Raw genomic sequence first — 23214 nt, 5'->3', positions numbered from 1 at the left:
AAATGGAAAACACTTTTCATCAACATAAACTTACCAATATTTCAATGGGAAGTGTGGGTCTGCTTTTGGCTGATGAGATAGTCAAGATAATTGGGATTGTTGTTGTTGTTGTGTGCCTTCAAGGTATTTCAGAGTTAGAGCAAAACTAAATCTAAAGTTTAGGGCAAGTCAATCACCTTAGAGGGCCGCTTGGAGACCCTTGGTCTATAATATACATGAAGTGGAGAACTATGACATCCCAGATTGTCATAGTTTGGCACACAATAACGGAAAAAGGAATGTTGGTGGACAGGAAAAGAGATTTAAAGATGGGCTTAAAGCCAACCTCAAAAACTGTGGCATAGACACCGAGAACTGGGAAGCCCTGGCACTTGAGCAGTCTAACAGGAGGCCAGCTGTGACCAGCAGTGTTGCAGAATTTGAAGAGGCGCGAATGGAGTGCAAAAGGGAGAAACATGCCAAGAGGAAAGCACATCATACCCTGACCTTCCGTCTGGAAACCTATGTCCTCACTGCGGGAGAACATGCGGATCAAGAATAGGGCTCCACAGCCATCTACGGATCCACCGCCAAGACACCACATCTGGAAGATCATCACCCTCGAGCTACGAGGGATCACCTAAGTACTTTTGGTGCACAATATGTATCCCTTTTGGTAAGCATAGGACTGAAAAGTGAAAACATCTAGAGGTTAAGGTCCCAGAACTTTCCAAAGTTTTTGTAGTGATACACTTGTGTGTCATCTGCAATATGTAAGTGTGTAATGCAAACATAGCAAGAAACTCTTGAGTCTATGTCAAATAAGCAATACCTACTTGACAATCTGGCAACTCTCTCTCCATGTGTTGCTGGAGTCTTCTTTGCATGGAGAGAGAGTTGCCAGATGTACAATCTGGATTTAGAAAAGGCAGAGAGACCAAATTGCCAATATCCGCCAAATAATGGAGAAAGGCAGGGAGTTTCAGAAAAACATCTATTTCTGTTTCATTTACTTTTCTAAAGCCTTTGACTGTGTGGATCATAATAAATTGTGGCAAGTTCTTGGTGGTCTGGGCAGACCAAATCACCTTGTCTCTCTCCTGAGGAATCTGTACAAGGACCAAGTAGCAACAGTCAGAACTGACCCTGGAACAACAGACTGGTTCCAGATTGGGAAAGGCGTACGGCAGGGTTGTATACTCTCACCCAACCTATTCAACTTGTATGCAGAACATATCATGCGATATGTGGGGCTCGACGAATGCAAGGCTGGGATTAAAATTGCTGGAAGAAACATTAACAACCTTAGACATGCAGATGATACCACTTTGATGGCCAAAAGCGAGGAGGAGCTGAGGAACCTTCGAATTAAGGTGAAAGAAGAAAGTGCAAAAGCTGTGTTGCAGTTGAACATAAAAAAACCAATATTATGGCAACAAGAATGGTTGACAACTAGGAAATAGAGGGGGGGAAACATAGAGGCCGTGACAGACTTTGTATTTCTAGGTGCAAAGATGACTGCAGACGCAGACTGCGGCCAGGAAATCAGAAGACACTTCCTTCTTGGGAGGAGAGCAATGTCCAATCTCAATAAAAGACTGAAGAGTAGAGACATCACACTGGCAACAAAGATCCACATAGTTAAAGCAATGGTATTCCCCATAGTCACCTACGGATGTAAGAGCTGCACCTTAGATAAGGCTGAGGGAAAAAAGAGAGATGCTTTTGAACTGTGGTGTTGGAGGAAAGTGCTGAGAGTGCCTTGGACCACGAGAAGATCCAATCAGTCCAGGCATGTAGCCAGGGGGGGGGGGGGGGGCTCGGGGGGCTTCAGCCCCCCCCCCCGAAATTCTCATGGTGGTTCGCGAAAAGGCCTTACTGGTGCATTATTTAAACTGTTATGTTTATTAATATCATGATTTGATCACCATTCTCAAGATATCCCATATGTATGGGGGTATTGGGGTAATGATACAAAAGGTTTGCTAGGCTAGACCCTCTTTCACTCAGACTCAGCCCCCCCCCCCGAAACTCAGCCCCCCCCGAAACCCCCCCTGAAAATTTTTTAGCCCCCCCCCCCCCCCCCGAAACGAAATCCTGGCTACGGGCCTGAATCAGTCCATACTTCAGGAAATAAAGCCCGACTGCTCATTGGAGGGAAGGATAGTAGAGGCAAAAATGAAGTACTTCGGCCACATCATGAGGAGACAGGAAAGCTTAGAGAAGACAATTATGCTGGGGAAAGTGGAAGGAAAAAGGAAGAGGGGCTGACCAAGGGCAAGATGGATGGATGGCATCCTTGAAGTGACTGGATTGACCTTGAAGGAGCTGTGGGTGGTGACAGGTCACGAAGAGTTGGAAACGACTGGACGAATGAACAACAACAACAAGTTGACAATCAGTATCACTAATGTTATTAATATTAGTATCAGTAGCATGTTAGTCAGAAATGACAAATACATTTCCTTTTTTTTTTTTTTTTGGTCATTTCTGAGTAACAATATCCTGTTGTTATCCTTTGGTTGAAATCCTTCCTTATAGCATGGCTAATGGCAGAAGAGCCCTATCAGTTCTTACACGTGGCAACCCTAGAATATTTTTGACAGTAGAGGTACGAGGAAGCATTTGCCCACTACAAGAGTCAGCTTGGGGTTTGTTTATCTGCATATTGTGGCTTGTTTGTTTTCCCTTAATTGCCGGTGATTTGTCATAAGCCTCTCCGTCTTGCGGTTTGTATTGACTTTTCCTTTGTCTTATGTTGGTTATGGTTTCATTTAGAGCGGTGTAGTCTTTGGTTAAAGCGATCATAAATTGTGGGATAAGGAGGAAAAGAAGTAAGTTGCGGGCGGAGATCTCCCAAGTTCAGAGAAAATAACCAGATGCAATGCACCAACAGGTATTGATTTGGGGAGTTTTTTTGTGTCAGGAGCAACTTGAGAAACTGCAAGTCACTTCTGATGTGAGAGAATTGGCCGTTTGCAAGGACATTGCCCAGGGGACGCCTGGATGATTTGATGTTTTTATCATCCTTGTGGAGGCTCCTCTCATGTCCCCGCACGAGGAGCTGGAGCTGATAGAGGGAGCTCATCCGCCTCTCCCCAGATTCGAACCTGCGACCTGTCAGTCTTCAATCCTGCTGGCACAGGGGTTTAACCCACTGTGCCACCAGGGACTCCAGATTTGGGGAGGAAAAAAGATGATTTAGGGACAATCTGGGGGGCTTCATTGCTCCAATTCATTGGGGTTGTGGAATCCTAAATTTTCTTGATGTAAGAGTGACACACAAAGACACACACGGCCCTTGCATACGTGTCACTCAGATCTCCCTTCCCAGAGGTCTTTGCAAAACGAAGAGCGGAAGAGTGCCGGGGTCTTTGCGGCCTATCCCACTGACCATCTGTTTATTTATAGCTTTGCAGAGTGAGGAAGAGCAGCAGAAGGGACACTATATGCTCAGGCCTCCAGGCAGAATCAGACTAGGCTCTCCAAGCCTGACAAAGCTCATAGCCTCCCCATTTGCCAGTGTGCCACACCAGTGCTTTTCTGCCCTTTTTTGGGCACAATATCTGCTGACCACCAGTTGAGGACTCTTAAGGAGATAGGTGGACAGCAAAGGAGATGTTTAGAACATGAAATGGTCCTTAGAATCATAGAGTTGGAAGAGACCTCATGGGCCATCCAGTCCAACCCCCTGCCAAGAAGCAGGAATATTGCATTCAAAGCACATTCAATACTTTCCACACTTGTGCTATGATTCCATTCCTCCATCTTGTAAAACATGGGAAAATTCCCTGCCAGAGAGCGCTAATACCCCTCCAAACTACAAATCCCAGCATTCCATACAAAACAACTATAGCATTTAAAGGAGAAACATAACACTATAATTTTCCCAGTGCCAGGCAAAGAAGTAGCAAAGGCCAGAGAGAGGACACTTTCAGCACCAAGGACAGCTCCAAATGAGCTCTTTTACTACCATTCCAAAGGCCTCATCACACTAGAGCAGGGCTCTCAAACTTTTTAAATAGGGGGCTGGATTATAATTTTTTGTAAAAACTATGATCAAATTGGTCCATTTAGTTTTTTTGGCAAGGATACTGGGGTGGTTTGCCATTGCCTTCCCCAGGGATTACTATGCACACTGCACATATCTTATTTTGCTACTGTTATGAATCGTAATGTAAATAGTGTTCCCTCGCTATTTCACGGTTCCCTTATTGTGGACTCGCTGTTTTGCGGGTTTTTCCCACGGGGGAGGGAGGCTGGAAGAGGAAGAGGAGGAGGAGGGGGACCTGGGCCTTACCCTGGGGCTTGTCCCTGAGCTGGGCCTCCGCTGCTCCCTCCCCGGAGGCTCCTTGGGCACTGAGGCCCAGCCGGAAGACTGCCAGGCTGGGCTGAGCCCTGGTCTTCTCTCTTCGGTGACAGCCTCCTGAGCTGGGTCTCAGTGCAGCCCTCTTCGGTGGCAGCTTCATCCTTGGAGAGGGCCAAGCTGAGGCTCCCTTTCTTCCTCTTCCTCCTCCTCAGAGGCCCAAGGGTCCTCCAAGGAGGAGAAAGAAGAGGGGGAGCCTTGGTGTGGCCTTCTTTGGAGGTGGTTTCGTCCTCGGAGAGGTCCAAGCCAAGGCTCCCTCTCTTCCTTATCCTCCTCTTCCTTGGAGGCCCAAGGGTTCTCCGAGGAAGAGTAGGGGGGAGCCTCGGCTTGGCCCTCTTTGGCGGTGGTTTTGTCCTTGGAGAGGTCCAAGCTGAGGCTCCCTCTCTTCCTTATCCTCCTCTTCCTCGGAGACCCAAGGGTCCTCCGAGGAAGAGGAGGAAGAGTAGGGGGAGCCTTGGCTTGGCCCTCTTTGGTGGTGGCTTCGTCCTCGAAGAAGGCCAAGCTGAGGCTCCCTCTCTTCCTCTACCTCTTTCTCCACCTCTTCCTCGGAGACCCAAGGGTCCTCCGAGGAAGAGTGGGGGGGGGGGGCTCGGCTTGGCCCTCTTTGGCGGTGGTTTTGTCCTTGGAGAGGTCCAACCTGAGGCTCCCTCACTTCCTCTTCCTCCTCCTCTTCCTCGGAGACCCAAGCTGGAATGTGTCCAGAGGAGAGCGACTAAAATGATAAAGGGTCTGGAGAACAAGCCCTATGAGGAGCGGCTTAAGGAGCTGGGCATGTTTAGTCTGAAGAAGAGAAGGCTGAGAGGAGATATGATAGCCATGTATAAATATGTGAGAGGAAGCCACAGGGAGGAGGGAGCAAGCTTGTTTTCTGCTTCCTTGGAGACTAGGACGCAATAGAACAGTGGCTTCAAACTACAAGAGAAGAGATTCCATCTGAACATGAGGAAGAGCTTCCTGACTGTGAGAGCTGTTCAGCAGTGGAACTCTCTGCCCCGGAGTGTGGTGGAGGTTCCTTCTTTGGAAGCTTTTAAACAGAGGCTGGATGGCCATCTGTCAGGGGTGATTTGAATGCAATAGTCCTGCTTCTTGGCAGGGGGTTGGACTGAATGGCCCATGAGGTCTCTTCCAACTCTTTGATTCTATGATTCTATGATTCTAGGGGGAGCCTTGGCTTGGCCCTCTTTGGCGGTGGCTTCATCCTCGAAGAGGGCCAAGCTGAGGCTCCCTCTCTTCCTCTACCTCTTTCTCCTCCTCTTCCTCGAAGGCCCAAGTGTCCTCCAAGGAAGAGGAGGAAGAGTAGGGGTGAGCCTCGGCTTGGCCCTCTTTGGTAGTGACTTCGTCCTCGGAGAGCAGGCGGAGTAGGACCAGAACAGGAGAAGGAAGAGGAGGAGGAGGAACCAGGTGCTGGGCCTTACCCTGGGGCTTGTCTCTGGAAGGCCGCCATCAAAGAGGGCCACGCCGAGGCCCAGCCCAGAGACAAGCCCCAGGGTAAGGCCCAGTGCATGGCTCCCTCTCCCCTCCTCCTCTTCGTCCCTACTTCGCAGTTTTTCACTTATCACGGATGGTCATGGAACAAAGCCGCTGCAATAAGTGAGGGAACACTGTATCTGATATGCACTATGTATTTTCATTGTTACAAACTGAACATAAAGCATAGTGATTAATCACAAAAACAATATATAATTATATATTGTGAAATGTTTAATTAATTGTGTTTTGGACTTCAATTCCCACAATTCCTAACAGCCTACCTACGGGCCGTTTCACATCAGGAGCCTGGATTTGCCGAAGAGAAGTTGAGGACAAAGAGGGGAATTAAAGGAACCCTAGGTTTTGAGGAGACATCTTTCCTTTGGGAGGCTGGCATTTCTGCCACCCCCACTCTCCTCTTCCTGTTTAACTGGGGGGGGGGGGGTAGTCTTTGCAGGGGTTCCTTGAGCCCTGTGCCCAGGTAGAGGTGGAGGAAAGGAGGGATGGCTGGATGGTGAGGGGAGGCTTTGCGGCTACCTCTTGGCTGCACAGCTCTGTGTCTTTTCTGGAAGAGTGGAAGCAATGAATTCTCTTGCCTTCGCTCTTCCAGGCAGCAGACGCAACGCTCCAGACCCACTGCCACCTCCACCTCCTCCGAGGAAGAAGAAGAAGAAGAAAGAGATATAAAAAGAAGAAGAGGAGAAAGGGAGAGAAAAAGAGAGAGAGAAAGAGAGAAGGGAGAAAGGAGGAGGGCGAAAGAGAAAGAAAAAGAGAGGGGAAAGGGGGAGAGATTGAAATGGGGAGAAAGAGAGAGAGAATGTGTGAGGGGGAGAAAGAAAGAATGAAAGGACCTCTGTGTTAGCAGAACCAAGACTGATTCCACTGAGAGAGAGGCCTCCTCCTCGATGGGACGGATAAATGCCCTCGGCGGGCCGCATGTGGCCCGTAGGCCATAGTTTGAGCACCACTGCACTAGAGGATGAATCCACTTTAAATCTAGTTGCTGCCTCCTGCAGAATTCTGGGGTTTGTAGTTTAAGGAGGAGCCTTTAACAGCCTCTAACTATCTATCTGCACAAGCTTTGGATAGCATAGGTAAAGGTAAATGTTTTTCCCTTGACAAAAGTATGAAAGTCTCTAGGGACTAAGATGGTGGTATTTAGATGCCACTGGAATAGGTAAAAGTAAAGGTTTTCCCCTGACATTAAGACCAGTCGTGTCCGATTCTGGGGGGGGGGGGGGGGGGGGTGTGTGTGCTCATCTCCATTTCTAAGCTGAAGAGCCAGCGTTGTCCATAGACACCTCCAAAGTCATGTGGCCGGCATGACTGCATGGAGCGCCATTACCTTCCTGCCAGAATGGTACCTCTTGATCTATTCACATTTGCATGTTTTCAAACTGCTAGGTTGACAGAAGCTGGAGCTAACAGAAGGAGCTCACCCTACTCCCTGGATTCGAACAGCCAACCTTTTGGTCAGCAAGTTCAGCAGCTCAGCAGTTTAACCTGCTGCACCACTGGGAACTCCTATCTATCTATCTATCTATCTATCTATCTATTTATCTGCACAAGGTTTGGATAGCATAGGGAAGGGTTAATATCCCTGTTGTATTTCCTTTGCTGCCAGTGCCTCTGTTAAGAAAACTCCACATCACTTTTGTACCTATGAGAATTGGATTTTGAAAAAAATTGGCTTGTTGTGGAAACAAGAATTGGGGATAAAGCTTCAGTTGAGACACCTTTTCCCCATAAGAGGAAATTTCCCTTCCGGGGGATACATTTCTCCCACTTCCTGTTGTCTCACCACCATTTGTAAGTCAGAAGTTTGTAACTCAAGGAACTGCCTGTATTTTGGACTTTTGACTCCCAACAAGTCCAACCAACCACCAGGGCCGAAGCTGAGAGATTCTGGGAGTCAAAGGCCCAGAAGTCTGGAGGAAATAAAAAATGGACAAAAGACAGACCTGGATGATGTAGAAGCGGGAGATGCCCTCTTGGCGCTTGACCTTGGAGCTCTTGGGCGGCCGCAGGGGGGTGCTGGGGATTTCCTTCACCTCCAGGCAGTCGGGTTCCTCCTTGGACAAGCCGTCGGGGTTCTGCACCAAGATGCCGTTGACGTTCTTGACCTTCTTTCCACCATCCCGGGCGCAGTCCTTTTCCAGCAGCGGGTAGAGGAAGGAGTAGCGCCGGTCCCGCTGCTTGGCCGACTGGTGCACTGAGTAGGTGATGAAGCAGAGGCTGGGGGTGCACACCAGGATGATCTGGAAGACCCAGTAGCGGATGTGCGAGATGGGGAAGGCCTTGTCGTAGCAAGCCTGATTGCAGCCGGGCTGCAACGTGTTACACATGAACATGGTCTGCTCGTCCTCGTAAACAGTCTCGCCCACAATGGCCACGATCAAGATGCGGAAGATCACCACCACCGTCAGCAGGATCCTAGGGAGATGTCAAGCAACAAGAAAGTGTTTACTCGAGTCTAATGAACCACCAAAACCCTGAAACCAAAAAAAGTATTTCCTGTCTAATGTACTACTACTACTACTATCAACCTATCAACCTTCACCATTGGCTAAAACAGCCAAGACTTGTAATGAACTTGCCGTACACCAGAGCAGGAACACCTTAAACACCACACCAGCTTGGAAAAATCAGCAAGCGGTTTATTGAAGAATATGTGTAGGCAAAGCAGTAAAAAATTATCAGAAACAGTATAGATCCAATATAAGAAATAGTCCATAAGCTTCAGAGAAAATGAGATCCATGAGTACATAAAAATCCACAAAATTAGGCACTTGAATCCATGAAACAAGACAGCAGGAAAATCTCATTGACAGATCTCGAGCTTGGCAAAACCTTGGCACATGAAACTCGGAGCACTTGAAAGCAAGACCATGATAAAATAACGTTGACCCAACTGAGGGAACTCTCTCCCGTGAATCATTATAAAGCTTTTTTCAGATCCCAAAACTGAAAGGAAAGCATTTTTCTTGATGGGTTGTTGTAGGTTTTTCTGGGCTATATGGCCATGTTCTAGAGGTATTTTCTCCTGATGTTTTGCCTGCATCTATGGCAAGCATCCTCAGAGGTACCTCACTACCTCTGAGGATGCTTGCCATAGATGCAGGCGAAATGTCAAGAGAAAATGAAAAGTGATTCCGGCCATGAAAGCCTTCGAAAATACATTTTTCTTGACCTTCCCACCAGATAATGGTTTGTTATCTCTGATCATCTCAGCCTCTGAAGACTGCATCTGTTTAGTAAAACTTTGCTTTCTGACCAAGCTTTCATTATCTTCTCCCTCATTAACTCCTGCACCTGACAAATCATGTCCAGACAGAGGTTCTGAGAAAAGCGGTGAAGGGCCTACCTCAAGAATGTGCCCTTGGGAATCGTCCTGAGACAGCTAAAGCCTTTCTTCTAAACTTAATTGTTGCACTCCAGGTCCAGAAGAAGCCCTCTGACTTAAAACATACTACACGAAGAGTGAAGAAACAAATCTTCTTTTTATTGAAGCTTAGTAAATAGCCAGAAGAAATAAATGCTTGTAAGAAAATCTGAAGGTTACAAAAAGTATGAGTCCATAAACAGTAGTAACCCAAAGCAATGTCCACACAAGAAATACAGACAATCCAAGACAGCATTAATCCAGACAAGAATCCAACAGGATGCAAAGACAATCCAAAAGGCTAAAAAAAACTCCACAGAAACAAGACCCCTTGAACAAGACTTCCATGGCACAAGAACTTGGTTTCCAAATGATGCCTGATCTGACAGGTTTTCCCTTGAAGCAAACTTTATATCCCAAAACTCAGAAATTGGTTTCATCCCGTCCCGTCCCCCCCAAATTTCCCTTTATCAGACTCAGCCTTTCAGAGCGATGTAAATACTGAGATTGTTGCGGATCCTGGCTAATCTCCAGCCGCCTATTCTTCAGCTCCCTATCTGGCTGCTCATTAAAATTCCTAGGTGTCAGATTGTTTTCCAAACCCAAATCTTTAGAGCTCACAGGGAGAGGCAGTGAATTATCATTGCTACGGCCAGCAGGAATATTCTCATGAGAAACTGCCCTTTGCACTGGGGCCTCTCTGTCATTGTCTGTATGAAAATCACTGACCAAACCATCTCCATCTTGTACCACAGCCACGGCAACATCATTTCCCACATCAGGATCCTGAAACACAAACACAGGCTGATTCCCAACATTAACTCAGGCTCAAGCCAACCTTAAATCTTCAGGAACATCATCCCCATTCCCATCATGAATATCAACATGAACATGAGACATAATCACAGGCTGGACAAGCTGACATGCAACAGAACTGGACTCCAATAACACTTCAGAGATAATTGATTTCTCCCTCTTAGAGCAGACAAAGGTGACATTGTAGCCTGCAATCCTATATCCACTTTGCTGCAAGCAAGACCATTGAACGCCGTGGACTTCATCTCTAATAGAATTGCACAGTCAGGTTTAAAATGCAGCAAGAAGAAGACACTTGTTTTTTTCTGAAGACAATAAATCTAAAGAACTTCAAGGACATCAAGAGAGAAGTTCTGCTGGTAACCCAACACCTAACAGTTTAGTTAGCTGTCCTTTCTGAACATAAAGGAGAGGGCAGTGAGCAAGTTTTCACCAACTCAGCAATTCCTCCGTGAAGGTGAAAGATCCTGGCGGAGTTGAGAAGATGGATTTGTAAAGAGAGGAAGAGAAAGAAGGAAAGAGAAGGATTATCACCAGGAACATGCTGCATTATCACAGAGTGCCTGCGCCCTACACCACTGGAGAAATTATACTGTTTTGCTGGTATTGCACCACCTGACATCCGCCGGGAAGTAGCAACCAATAGTGAAAGTCTCACCTCGAAACTTAGGATGTTCCGGGGAGGCCCTGCTCTCAATCCCACCTTTATCGCAAATGCACTTGGTGGGGATGAGAGACAGGGCCTTCTCGGCGGTGGCCCCCAGCCTGTGGAACGCACTCCCCAGTGATATTAGGTCAACGGCTTCCCTCCTTTCCTTCAGGAAAAAGTTGGCTATGGGACCAGGCATTCGGATAGCAGGCTGACAATAAAATGACGACAATGCTATGGAAAATGGACTATGGACAGTCTTTGGATTAGGTTGTTGATCATAGAACTCGGACTTAGACATGGCCAACTAATTCAATTTGCACTATTTTAAATGGTTTTTAATCAAATTTAAATATTTTACTTATTATGCAACTGTTGTTTTACCTGTTTGTATATGGGGGGCATTGAATTGCTGCCGGCTGTTCGATTTTTAAATCCTCATATCGTGTCAGCTTTTCCAGTTGTTCCTCTTCAATCCTGCTGTCACTTGGGATTGCAACATCGACAATCCATACTTTGTTTTTTAACACGACCGCGAGGTCAGAAGTATTGTGCTCCAAAACTCTGTCTGTCTGAATTCGGAAGTCCTGGAGGAGTTTGACATGTTCATTCTCTGTAACTTTTTCCGGCTTGTGATCCCACCAGTTCTTTGTCGCAGGCAGATGGTATTTGCGGCACAAGTTCTAATTAATCATCTGAGCAGCGGTGTTGTGCCTCTGCTTGTAGTCTCTGCACGATCTTCTTACAGCATCTGAGGATGTGATCTATTGTTTCATCTGCTTCCTTGCAGAGTCTACACTTGGGATCTGTCATCAACTTTTCAATTCTGGCTTTGATGGCATTAGTTCTAATGGCTTGTTCTTGGGCTGCCAGAATCAGGTCCTCCTTTGCCTCCTTTTTCCAAGTTCCATTTGTGAGCCACAGCCATGTTTTTTCTTTGTCAATTTTGCTCTCAATTTTTCCCCAGGAATTGACCATGGTGAGCCTTCTTTTGCCAGTTTTCTCTTCTTCTCTGGATTGTGTTTTTACAGTATTCCCTCTTTGTCTTTTGCACTCAAAGCAGTTTACTACTATTAACTTCCCTCAATGTTGGTTCTTGCCTTATTATTATTATTATTATTATTATTATTATTATTATTATTATTAGACAACTGAGGTTTATATACCTGTGGAATAATGTCCAAAGTGGGAGGAAGAACTCTCATCTGCTGGAGGCAAGTGTGAATGTTGCAATTGGCCAGCTTGATTAGCATTGAATAGTCTCACAGCTTCAAAGCCTGGCTGTTTCCTGCCTGGGTGAATACCTTGTTAGGTGGTGTTAGCTGGCCCTGATTAATTCTTGTCTGGAATTCCCTGTTTTTTTAGTGTTGTTCTTTATTTACTGTCCTGATTTTAGAGGTTTTTAATACTGGTAGTCAGATTTTGTTAGTTTTCATGGTTTCCTACTTCCTGTTGAATTGTCAACACGCTTCTTATGGATTTCAGTGGCTTTTCTGTGCAGTCTTGGCATGGTGGTTGTTAGAGTAGTCCAGTATTTCTGTGTTCTCAGATAATATGCTGTGTCCAGGTTGGTACTTCAAGAGCTCTGCTACGGCTGATTTCTCTGGTTGAGTTAGTCTGCAGTGCCGTTCTTGTTCCTTGATTCGTGTTTGGGCAATGCTGTGTTTGGTGGTCCCTATGTAGACTTGTCCACAGCTGCATGGTATACGGTAGACTTTGCTGAACGTGGCATTTCTTGGATTTTCTCAGTGGGTCTACAGATAGTTTGTTGGTTGTGTTTCTTCATCAGCCTCCCTATGCAGTCAGTGGTTCCCTTGATGTATGGTAAGAACACTTTTCCTCTGGGTGGATCTTTGCCTTTACTTTTGTGGCCTGTTCTTGGTCTTGTAGCTCTTCTCATGTCTGTGGCCTGTTCTTGGTCTTGTAGCTCTTCCCATGTCAATGGTGAAGTATCCATTGGCCTGTAGAGCCCGGTTTAGGAAGCAGCCAGGCTTTGAAGCTGCAAGACCATTCAATGCTAATCAAGGTGGCCAATTGCAACATCCACATTTGCATCAAAAGGAAAATAGTTCTTTTTCCAACCCTGGACATTATTCCACAGATATATAAACCTCACTTGCCTAGTTTCCAACAGACCTCACAACCTCTGAGGATGCCTGCCATAGATGTGGGAGAAACATCAGGAGAGAATGCTTCTGGAACATGGCCAAACAGCAACCCAGTGACTCCAGCTGTGAAAGCCTTCAACAACACAAAGGACACGTTTCTGTTCCTGGATACTTTGAGGTATTTAATCCTGGATTTTTTTTTGGCCAGGAAAAGAGGCTACTTGAGAAATCTGGAAATGATGAAGATTGTGAAGGCTGTGCTTTGCCACGTCATACTTTTTTTTTTAAGGCTGACAAAGTAGATCTCCTAAACTGGGATGGGTTAGGAGAGAGTTTAAAAGTGTTATTGTTGACGATGTTGTTGTTAACATATTTATTTTTATCCTGCTGTTATTTCTGTAATTGAGACACAAAGTAGCTCTCCACACTGAAAATATCGTGCAGTATAAAATCTCCAGCACACAAACACCAAAATAGAATTAAATATATTAAAATGGCTTAAAACAGTTAAAATATTTAAAATGAAACTCAACTCCCTCCTGGCTCTCTCTTATACAACTTTACTCTTTAAAAGCCTGTTGCCCTTCCAGTTTTTCCTGGCTGTGCCAATTTAAAGCATTGTTCCACATGCAGCCAGGCTTTGAAGCTGCATGGCCATTCAGTGCCAATCAAGGTGGTCAATTGCAACATCCACACTTGACTCAAGCAGACAAAGAGTTCTTTCTCCCACCCTGGACATCATTCCACAGATGTATAAACTCCACTTGCCCGGTTTCCAACAGACCTCATAACCTCTGAGGATGCCTGCCATAGATGTGGGCAAAATGTCAGGAGAGAATGCTTCTAGAACATGGCCAGACAGCCCTGAAAACTCACAGCAACCCAGTGACTCCAGCCAATCCAAGGAGTGACCATCACTCAAAAAATTTGATTTTGTCATTTGGGAGTTGTAGTTGCTGGGATTTATAGTTCACGTACAATCAAACAGCATTCTAAACTCCACCAGTGATGGAATTGAGCCAAATGTGGCACACAGAACTCCAATGACAAATAGAGAATACAGGACGGGTTTGGTGGGCATTGACCTTGAGTTTGGGAGTTGTAGTTCAGCTCTGTCCAGAGAGCACTGTGGACTCAAACAATGATGGATCTGGACCAAACTTGGTGTGCATACTGCATATGCTTAAATATGAACACAGATGGAGTTTGGGGGAAATAGACCTTGACATTTGGGATTTGCAGTTATTGGGATTTATAGTTCAGCTACAATCAAAGAGCATTCTGAACCCCACCAACGAGAGAATTGGGGCAAACTTCCCACACAGAAACCCCCTGACCAACAGAAAATACTTAAGACCATCTAGTCCAACTCCCTTCACCAGGGGAAGAAAACATAAACAAAGCCCTCCTGACAAAGAACCATCCAGCCATAGATATAGATAGATAGAATTGATTCACACACAGAGAGATATAGTATCATAGATTTGAAAAGGACCCCTAAAGAAGGACAATTATATGTTGCATGTTCCAGAGTAGGCAAACCAGACAATCTCCACATCAACACTGACAAAGAAACAGCAAGAAATACTGTTTACCCACAAGCATCAACATGTTACATATAGTAGAAACCAACACTTTCTCATTACTTTAGTTTTCAGATCACCAGACTGGGCCACAGCAATGCACGTCTCACAACACAAGGAGTGACCATCCCTCAAAAAATTATGATTTTGTCATTAGGGAGTTGTAGTTGCTGGGATTTATAGTTCACCTATAATCAAAGAGCATTCTGAACTCCACCAACGATGCAATTGAACCAAACTTGGCACACAGGACTCCCATGACCAACAGAAAATACTCACAGCGTTTGGTGGGCATTGACCTTGAGTTTGGGAGTTGTAGTTCACCTACATCCAGAGAGAACTGTGGACTCAAACAGTGATGGATCTGGACCAAACTTGACACGAATATTCCATATGCCCAAATATGAACACAGATGAAGTTTGGGGGGAAATAGACCTTGAACAACAGAAAATACTTAAGGCCATCTAGTCCAACTCCCTTCACCAGGGCAAGAAAACATAATCAAAGCCCTCCTGACAGAGAGCCATCCATCCATCCATAAATATAGATAGATATATATGATTCACACACAGAGAGATAAAGTATTATAGATTTGAAAGGGACTCCTAAAGATCAACAATGATATGTTGCATGTTCCAAAGTAGGCAAACTAGACAGTCTCTACATCAACACTGACAAAGAGACAACAAGAAATATTGTTTACCCACAAGCAGAAAGAAATTACATATATTAGAAACCAACACTTTCTCATTGCTTTAGTTTCCAGATCACCAGACTGGGCCACAGCAATGTGTGGCAGGGGACAGCTAGTGTGTGTGTGTGTGTGTGTGTGTGTGTGTATCCAGGGGCGGCTCAACCCATTACGCAAAGTAAGCATTTGCAGTATAGTTGATTTTGCCAAGGGGCGCTCTGGAGGGGCTCTTGGGGGAAAATAGACCTTGACATATGCGAGTTGTAGTTCCTGGGATGTATAGTTCACCTACAATCAAAGAGCATTCTGAACTCTACCAATGATGGCATTGAATCAAATATGGCACACAGAACTCCCACAACGAACAGAATATATATATATCAGTGAATGGTGGGGGGGGGGGGCAAAATACTGTTTGTTTACCGTTGAAAATTACCTAGGGCCACCTCTGTATATATCACATACACACACACACACACTTGTCCATAGCTTGAGGACTGCCTGTATACATGTCCGTGTATACACGAAGAGAAAGGAATAGTACACATACCACCCACGGATTGGGAATAGCTTTTGGTGGGTGCATCTGATGTGTTGGACTTGAGCCCACAAACACTTATGCCATAATAAGCCTGTGAGCCTTTAAGTTGCAGTAAAACTCCTTATTATTTAGGCTAAGAGTCTGAGAAGAGAAAGGGAGGAATCCCCAGCCAAACAGATGGCAGCACTGCATGGCTTGCACCAACAACTCTTGGATGGCACTCTCATTTCATCTGCAAAGGAACATGTAACGCACGGCTGGATGTCCGCACTCATTGCCCTTCCTGCCTCTGGGTCGCCAAACTTTCAAAACGATTGCAGGGCGGGAAGCGGATATCATAACACCTTCCATTCGCCAAAGGATATGTGCCTGTTTGTGCTTCTAAGCCGCCTCTCGACTCAATGGCAGAAAATGTCTTAAGAGTTTTCTTAGGTGAGGAATTCTCAGGGGTGGGTTTAAGCCTTCTCTGAAATATCACCACCCAGTAGATGGTCTCCCATCCAAGTATAAACCAAGGCCCACCTTGCTTAGCTTCCAAGATCAGGCAGAATGAGGTGACTTTAGGACATTTAGTCCTAAGAGCAAGGGCAGTAGTACGAGGGTTGAATGAAAATTAATGCCTCCACCTTCGCAACTCAACAGATGACAGTACTGATTTTTTGGTCGTATCAGGAGTGACTGGAAGGAGAAACTGCAAGTCGCTTCTGGTGTGAGAGAATTGGCCGTCTGCAAGGACATTGGCCAGGGGACGCTCGGATGATTTGATGCTTTTATCATCCTTGTGGGAGGCTTCTCTCATGTCCCCGTATGAGGATCTGGAGCTGATAGAAGGAGCTCATCCGCCTCTCCCCGGATTCAAACCTGCGACTTGTTGGTCTTCAGTCCTGCCGGCACAGGGGTTTAACCCACTGCGCCACCGGGGGCTCCATGACAGTACTGATATGCGGCAGGTACTGGTATTTAAGGTGGGGTCAAAGCCAACCTTAAAAACTCTGGCATAGTCAATGAGAACTAGAAAGCCCTGGACCTTGAGCGCGCCAGCTGGAGGTCAGTTGTGACCAGCAGTGCTTCAGAATTTGAAGAGGCACAAATGGAGGGTGAAAGAGAGAAACGTGCCAAGAGGAAGGTGCATCAAGCCAACCCCAACCGAGTCCGCCTTCCACCTGGAAACCAATGCCCTCACTGCGGAAGAAGATGGAGATCAAGAATAGGGCTCCACAGTCACCTACAGACCCACCAGAATACTGATCCTGGAAGACTATTCTACTCGGCCAACAAGGGATCGCCTAAGCAAGTAACTGGCTTGTTCAGTAGCCACCATTTTGGCAGGAAGCCTCAGCATTGAACGGTTGTGTTGTTAAAGTGCGAAGTATGGAACCCTGCACAGAAGGTCGGTCAATGGGACTTAAGCAACGTACCGTCATTGAATTCTTGACAGCAGAAGGTGTCACCCCAAAGGAGATTCATCAGAGAATGCAAGCTGTTTATGGTGATTGTGTTGATGTGAGTACTGTGCGTCTCTGGGCGAGTATGTTTAAAGATGTTGAGATGGGAACATCTGACTTGCGTGACAAACATAGAGTTGGGCGTCCTGTGACAGCAACCACCAAGTTTCACAAGCAAAAGGTTGACAAATTGATTCAGGACGATTGTCGTATCACTCAGAGAGAAATTGAAAGAATAATCGGTATTTCACAAGAATGTGTGGGTCACATTATTGCTTTGCTTGGCTATTGGAAGATCTGCGCACAATGGATTTCGGAAATAGAGTGTCGACTTCTTCCATGACGGCTTCAGAAAACTTGTTCATCGTTGGCAGAAATGTATCCAATTGTTTGGTTATTATGTGGAAAAGTTGGTTAAAAGTTAGATTAATCAACTACCAAGTTTGCAAACTTTGTGTTTTGTTTGTTTGTTTGTTTGTTTAAAAAAATGCAATACAACTGTTTGGTTTGCTCCTGACACGATAAATAAATAAATATGTGGAAAAGTGAATAGTGGTAGTTAAAGAGTACATTCTAAGGATTATTTCTGTGTTTGATTTATTAAAATATACCCATCCAAACCCAAGTAACGAAGGTGGAGGCATTACTTTTCATTCAACCCTCATAGATAAATAGTCAACCATCCAAACTATTAAGGCAAAGAGAAGCTAAACAGGAGAAGGGCTGCCATGGCTTTTGAATTGTCATGCAGCAGAGAAGGAGGGATTGCCTCACCTGCTGTTTCTCTCTCTCCATTATTTCAGGTGGCATCTACCCAAATTCCTGGGAGGAAAGCACCACCAACACTGTATCTATCCCAGGCATGGGCAAACTTTGGCCTTCCAGGTGTTTTGGACTTCAACTCCCACCATTCCTAACAGCCTCAGGCCCTTTCCTTTACCCCCTCAGCCACTTAAGCTGATTCTCTTCTCCTGTTTCCTTCCTTTCCTTCAGAAGATCTAGCCATTTGGGTTGTTGTAGGTTTTTTCGGGCTATATGGCCATGGTCTAGAGGCATTCTCTCCTGACGTTTCATCTGCATCTATGGCAAGCATCCTCAGAGGTAGTGAGGTCTGTTGGAACTAGGAAAAGGGGTTTATATAACTGTGGAATGACCAGGGTGGGACAAAGGACTCTTGTCTGCTGGAGCTAGGTGTGAATGTTTCTACTGATCACCTTGATTAGCATATAATGGCCTGATAGTGCCTGGAGCCAACTTTTGTTGAGAGGTGATTAGATGTCCTTGTTTGTTTCCTTTCTGTTGTTGTGCTGTTGCAATTTTAGTGCTCCAGGCACTATCAGGCCATTATATGCTAATCAAGGTGATCAGTAGAAACATTCACACCTAGCTCCAACAGACAAGAGTCCTTTGTCTCATACTGGTCATTCCACAGATATATAAACCCTTTTTCCTAGTTCCAACAGACCTCACTACCTCTGAGGATGCTTGCCATAGATGCAGGCGAAACGTCAGGAGAGAATGCCTCTAGACCATGGCCATATAGCCCGAAAAAACCTACAACAACTCAGTGATTCCAGCCATGAAAGCCATCAACAATACATCTAGCCATTTGTTTGCTTCAACAATGTGAAGGGGAAATTGAATTATGAGATAGGAAGACACTGGCTTGAATAAGGGAAGGGAAAACCTTTCATCCACCACCAGAAAGAGTTGGATTTATCCATCTTGGATCTCTTCTTACTAGGATTCTCCTCCCCTTCTTGCCTCTCCTCTTCCTCTCTTGTTTCCTTCCTTTCCTCCAGCAGGACTAGCCACTTAGGGGGAGTCTGATTGAGTTATGAGATAGAAGGATACTGGCTTGAATATGGAAAGGGAAGACCTTTCACCCATTACCAGAAAGCTGGATTTATCCCATCTTGGGTCCAACACATCCCCACTCTCAGTGAGATTCACCTCCTCTCCTGTTTCCTTCCTTTCCTCCAATAGGACTAGCCACTTATAAGGAGTTTTGTTCAACAAGGAGAAGGGAAATTGAATTATGAGATAGGAAGACACTGGCTTGAATGTGGAAAAGGAAAACCTTGCCACCAGGAAGAGTTTAATCGATCCCATCCTGGGTCTCTCTTCTTAGTGGGATTCTCCTCCTCTCCTCTCTCCCCTCCATCTGAACATGAGGAAGAACTTCCTGACTGTGAGAGCTGTTCAGCAGTGGAACTCTCTGCCCCAGAGTGTGGTGGAGGCTCCTTCTTTGGAAGCTTTTAAACAGAGGCTGGATGGCCATCTGTCAGGGGTGATTTGAATGCAATATTCCTGCTTCTTGGAAGGGGGTTGGACTGGATGGCCCATGAGGTCTCTTCCAACTCTTTAATTCTATGATTCTCTCCTGTTTCCTTCCTTTCTTCAAGCAGGACTAGTCACTTGTTTGACTCCACATGGCAAAGAGGGAAACTGAATTAAGAGATAGAAATACACTGGCTAGAATACGGAAAGGTAAAACCTTTCATCCACCACCAGAAAGCAGGATTTATCCCATCTAGGATCCAAACACATCCTCACTCTCTCCTTAGTGGGATTCTCCCCCTCTCCTCTTTCTTCACTCCTGTTTCCGGGGTAGAGAGTTCCACTGCTGAACGGCTCTCACAGTCAGGAAGTTCTTCCTCATGTTCAGATGGAATCTGAGAGGATTCCATCCTCTAGGAGTGGAGGAGAATCCCACTAAGAAGAGAGTGGGGCTGTGTTGGACCCAAGATGGGATAAATCCAGCTTTCTGGTAGAGGATGAAAGGTTTTCCCTTTCCATATTCAAGTCAGTATCCTTCTATATCATAACTCAGTCAAACTCCCTATAAGTGGCTAGTCCTGCTGGAGGAAATGAAGGAAACAAGAGAGGAAAAGGAGAAGAGAGAAGGGGAGGAGAATCGCAGTAAGAAGAGATCGAGGATGGGATCCAAGATGAGATAAATCCAACTCTTTCTGGTGGTGGATGAAAGATTTTCCCTTCCCTTATTCAAGCCAGTGTCTTCCTATTCAATTTCCCCTTCACCTTGTTGAATCAAACAAGTGGCTAATTCTTCTGAAGGAATGGAAGGAAAGAGGAGAGGAGAGACGGAGAATCCCATTAAGAAGAGAGATCCAGGATGGAATAAATACAACTCTTTCTGGAGGTGATGGCAAGAGGACGAGGTGAGGAGGGCAAGGGAAAACAGAAGTGGCTAGTCCTTCTGGAGGAAACTGGGGAGGAGAGGAGGAGAATCCCACTAAGAAGAGAGATCCATGATGGGATAAATCCAACTCTTTCTGGAGGTGATGGCAAGCTTTCCCCTCTCCCTATTCAAGCCAATGTCTTCCTCTCTCATCATTCAATTCCTCCCTTTGCCTTGTTGAATCAAACTCCCGATAAGTGGCTAGTCCTGCTGGAGGAAAGGAAGGAAACAGGAGAGGAGAGGAGGAGAATCCCACTAAGGAGAGAATGGGGATGTTTTGGACCCAAGATGGGATAAATCCAGCTTTCTGGTAGTGGATGAAAGGTTTTCCCTCTCCATATTCAAACCAGTGTCTCCCTATCTCATAATTCAATTTCCCCTTCACCTTGTTGAACCAAACAAGTGGCTAGTTGTTCTGGAGGCAAGGAAAGAAAGGAAAGAAGAGAACAGAAAGAGGAGAGGAGAAGAGAGGAAGAGAATCCCACTGGGAAGAGAGATCCAGGATGGGGTAAATCCAACTCTTTCTGGAGGTGATGGCAAGTTTTCCCCTTTCCCTATTCGAGCCAGTGTTTCCCTATCTTATAATTCAATTCCTCCCTTTGCCTTGTTGAATCAAACTCCCTAGAAGTGGCTAGTCCTGATGGAAGAAAGGAAAGAAACAGGAGAGGAGCAGAGAAGAATCCCACTAAGAAGAGAATGGGGATGTGTTTGGATCCAGGGTGGGATCAACTCAGCTCTTTCTGGTGCTTTTCCCTTTAAATATCTCCCATCCCACGCTTGGGTTTCCCCTCCAGCTTGTTCATCCCAAACTCCCAAAGTGGCTAGTCCTCTTGGAGGAAGGGAAGGGAAGAGGAGGAGGGGAGGAGGGCAAGGGAAAACAGAAGTGGCTAGTCCTTCTGGAGGAAAGGAAGGAAAGAGTGGAGACAGTGGGAATGTGTTGGACCCAAGGTGGGATCAACCCATCTCTTTCTGGTGCCTTTCCCCTTTCAATCTCCCCCTATCCCACCCTTGAGTTTCCCTTTCACCTTGTCCATCCCAAGCTCCCAAAGTGGCTAGTCCTCTTGGAGGAAGGGAAGAGGAGGAGGAGGGCAAGGGAAAACAGAAGTGGCTAGTCCTTCTGGAGGAAAGGAAGGCAACAGGAGAAGAGGGAGTGGGGATGTGTTTGCATCCAGGATTGGAATCAATTCTGCTCTTTCTAGTGCCTTTCCCTTTAGATTTCTCCCTATCCCACCCTTGCGTTTCCCCTCCAGCTTGCTCATCCCAAACTCCCAAAGTGGCTAGTCCTCCTGGAGGAAGGGAAGGGAAGAGAAGAGGAGAGAGTGGGAATGAGTTTGGGTCCAGGATGGGAATCAATTCCACACTTTCTGGTGCTTTTCCTTTTTGATCTCTCCCTATCCCACCCTTGAGTTTCCCCTCCAGCTTGTTCAACCCAAACTCCAAAAGCAGCTAGTCCTCATGGAGGAAGGGAAGGGAAGAGGACGAGGAGAGGAAGGCAAAGGAAAACAGAAGTGGCTAGTCCTTCTGGAGGAAAGGAAGGCAACAGGAGAAGAGAGAGTGGGGATGTGTTTGCATCCAGGATGGGATCCCCTCAACTCTTTCCGGTGCTTTTCCTTTAGATCTCTCCCCATCCCACGCTTGGGTTTCCCTTCCAGCTTGTTCACCCCAAACTCCCAAAGCAGCTAGTCCTCATGGAGGAAGAGAAGTGAAGAGAAGAGGAGAGAGTGGGGATGAGTTTGGGTCCAGGATGGGAATCAATTCCGCTCTTTCTGGTGCTTTTCCTTTTTGATCTCTCCCTATCCCACCCTTGTGTTTCCCCTCCAGCTTGTTCACCCCAAACTCCCAAAGTGGCTAGTCCTCTTGGAGGAAGGGAAGGGAAGAGGAGGAGGAAAAGGGAAAACAGAAGTGGCTAGTCCTTCTGGAGGAACGGAAGGCAACAGGAGAAGAGAGAGTAGGGATGTGTTTGCATCCAGGATGGGATCCCCTCAACTCTTTCCAGTGCTTTTCCTTTAGATCTCTCCCCATTCCACCCTTGCGTTTCCCCTCCAGCTTGTTCACCCCAAACTCCCAAAGCGGCTAGTCCTCATGGAGGAAGGGAAGGGAAGAGGACGAGGAGAGGAAGGCAAGGGAAAACAGAAGTGGCTAGTCCTTCTGCAGGAAAGGAAGGCAACAGGAGAAGAGAGAGTGGGGATGAGTTTGGGTCCAGGATGGGAATCAATTCCGCTCTTTCTGGTGCTTTTCCTTTAGATCTCTCCCCATCCCACGCTTGGGTTTCCCTTCCAGCTTGTTCACCCCAAACTCCCAAAGCGGCTAGTCCTCATGGAGGAAGAGAAGTGAAGAGAAGAGGAGAGAGTGGGGATGAGTTTGGGTCCAGGATGGGATCAACTCAACTCTTTCTGGTGCTTTCCCCTTTCTATCTCCCCCTAACCCACCCTTGAGTTTCCCTTTCACCTTGTTCATCCCAAACTCCCAAAGTGGCTAGTCCTCATGGAGGAAGGGAAGGGAAGAGGAGGAGGGCAAGGGAAAACAGAAGTGGCTAGTCCTTCTGGAGGAAAGAAAGGCAACAGGAGAAGAGAGAGTGGGGATGTGTTTGCATCCTGGATGGGATCCCCTCAACTCTTTCTGGTGCTTTTCCTTCAGATCTCTCCCCATCCCACGCTTGGGTTTCCCTTCCAGCTTGTTCACCCCAAACTCCCAAAGCGGCTAGTCCTCATGGAGGAAGAGAAGTGAAGAGAAGAGGAGAGAGTGGGGATGAGTTTGGGTCCAGGATGGGAATCAATTCCACACTTTCTGGTGCTTTTCCTTTAGATCTCTCCTCATCCCACACTTGCGTTTCCCTTTCACCTTGTTCACCCCAAACTCCCAAAGCGGCTAGTCCTCATGGAGGAAGGGAAGGGAAGAGGAGGAGGGGAGGAGGGCAAGGGAAAACAGAAGTGGCTAGTCCTACTGGAGGAAAGGAAGGAAACATGAAAGGAGATGAGGAG

At 46.2% G+C, this 23214-nt stretch overlaps 1 protein-coding gene across 1 annotated transcript in view; it reads right to left on the bottom strand.

Moving 5' to 3' along the window:
• The window catches only part of LOC132780204 (gap junction delta-2 protein-like), a 29803-nt gene that overhangs the window by 4846 nt on the left and 1743 nt on the right, over nucleotides 1-23214 (bottom strand). Inside the window, exon 2 of the mRNA XM_060783782.2 lies at nucleotides 7777-8248. Within this exon, the coding sequence (XP_060639765.1) occupies nucleotides 7777-8248 (472 nt within the window). The remainder of the gene's footprint in view (nucleotides 1-7776; nucleotides 8249-23214) is intronic.

Source organism: Anolis sagrei, chromosome X, assembly GCF_037176765.1.
Source record: "Anolis sagrei isolate rAnoSag1 chromosome X, rAnoSag1.mat, whole genome shotgun sequence".
Taxonomy (NCBI): Eukaryota; Metazoa; Chordata; class Lepidosauria; order Squamata; family Dactyloidae; genus Anolis; species Anolis sagrei.
Note: the sequence above shows the minus strand (reverse complement) of the source record. Positions and strands in the feature narration are given on the sequence as shown.